At 26.2% G+C, this 783-nt stretch overlaps 1 protein-coding gene across 1 annotated transcript; it reads left to right on the forward strand.

The window, feature by feature from the left end:
• Nucleotide 1: 1 nt before the first annotated feature.
• PKNH_0006200 (SICAvar, type I (fragment)) lies at nt 2–409 on the forward strand (the record flags this gene model as incomplete). The annotated part of the gene is made up of 1 exon (XM_039113488.1): nt 2–409. A coding segment is annotated over one exon (408 nt), but the record flags the coding sequence as incomplete, so codon positions are not given.
• Nucleotides 410–783: the final 374 nt, after the last annotated feature.

The raw sequence follows: 783 nt of genomic DNA on the forward strand, positions 1-783 counted from the left end.
GATGGGTTGTTTATTTCTTAAAGAATATTCAAAACAATTGAAAGACTTGGCAAATGAGAAGAAAAGAGGACATAGTTGGGTACATCCTCTTTGTGACATAGATAAGGGCATAAAACATGCTTTTAGCAAAAGTAATACCATTATGGAAGAATCACCTCAATGCAAAGGTACTAATGTTCCTAATTCTTGTTTTGTGTGCACAGAAGAAGGAGGTTATGATGATTGCAAAATTGGCGATGACAAAATAGAGGACAATGTTAAACCACTACTCCAAAAGGAACAAACCCATATGCAACAAACTTTGGAGAATACAGTCTGTCCCATCCTTCTTACGGATCTCCTTACCCCTTTTGTTCCTTTGGCTCCTGTCTCTATTGGCCTTTCTGCTATGGCTTATTACCTTTGGAAGGTAAGATTAAAAAAAAAAAAAAAATTAATGGGAAAAAAAATTTTTTTTAATGGTTAAAAGGAAAAAAAAAAGTTTTTAATGGACAAAATTAATTATTAAAAGGAAAAAAAAAATTTTTTTAATGATTAAAAGAAAAAAAAATTAATGGGAAAAAAATTTTTTTAATGGTTAAAAAAAAAAATTTTAATGGACAAAATTAATTGTTAAAAGGAAAAAAAAAATTTTTAATGGTTAAAAGGAAAAGAAAAATTTTTTTAATGGTTAAAAGGAAAAAAAAAAATTTTTAATGGTTTAAATAAAATAAAATAAATGTGTAAAAATAACATTTCACAATCTTCAGTAAAAATATATCTTCCCATTTTTTTTTTTTTTTT

This window comes from Plasmodium knowlesi (genome assembly GCF_000006355.2).
Source record: "Plasmodium knowlesi strain H genome assembly, contig: PKNH_00_130, whole genome shotgun sequence".
NCBI classification, from domain to species: Eukaryota; Apicomplexa; class Aconoidasida; order Haemosporida; family Plasmodiidae; genus Plasmodium; species Plasmodium knowlesi.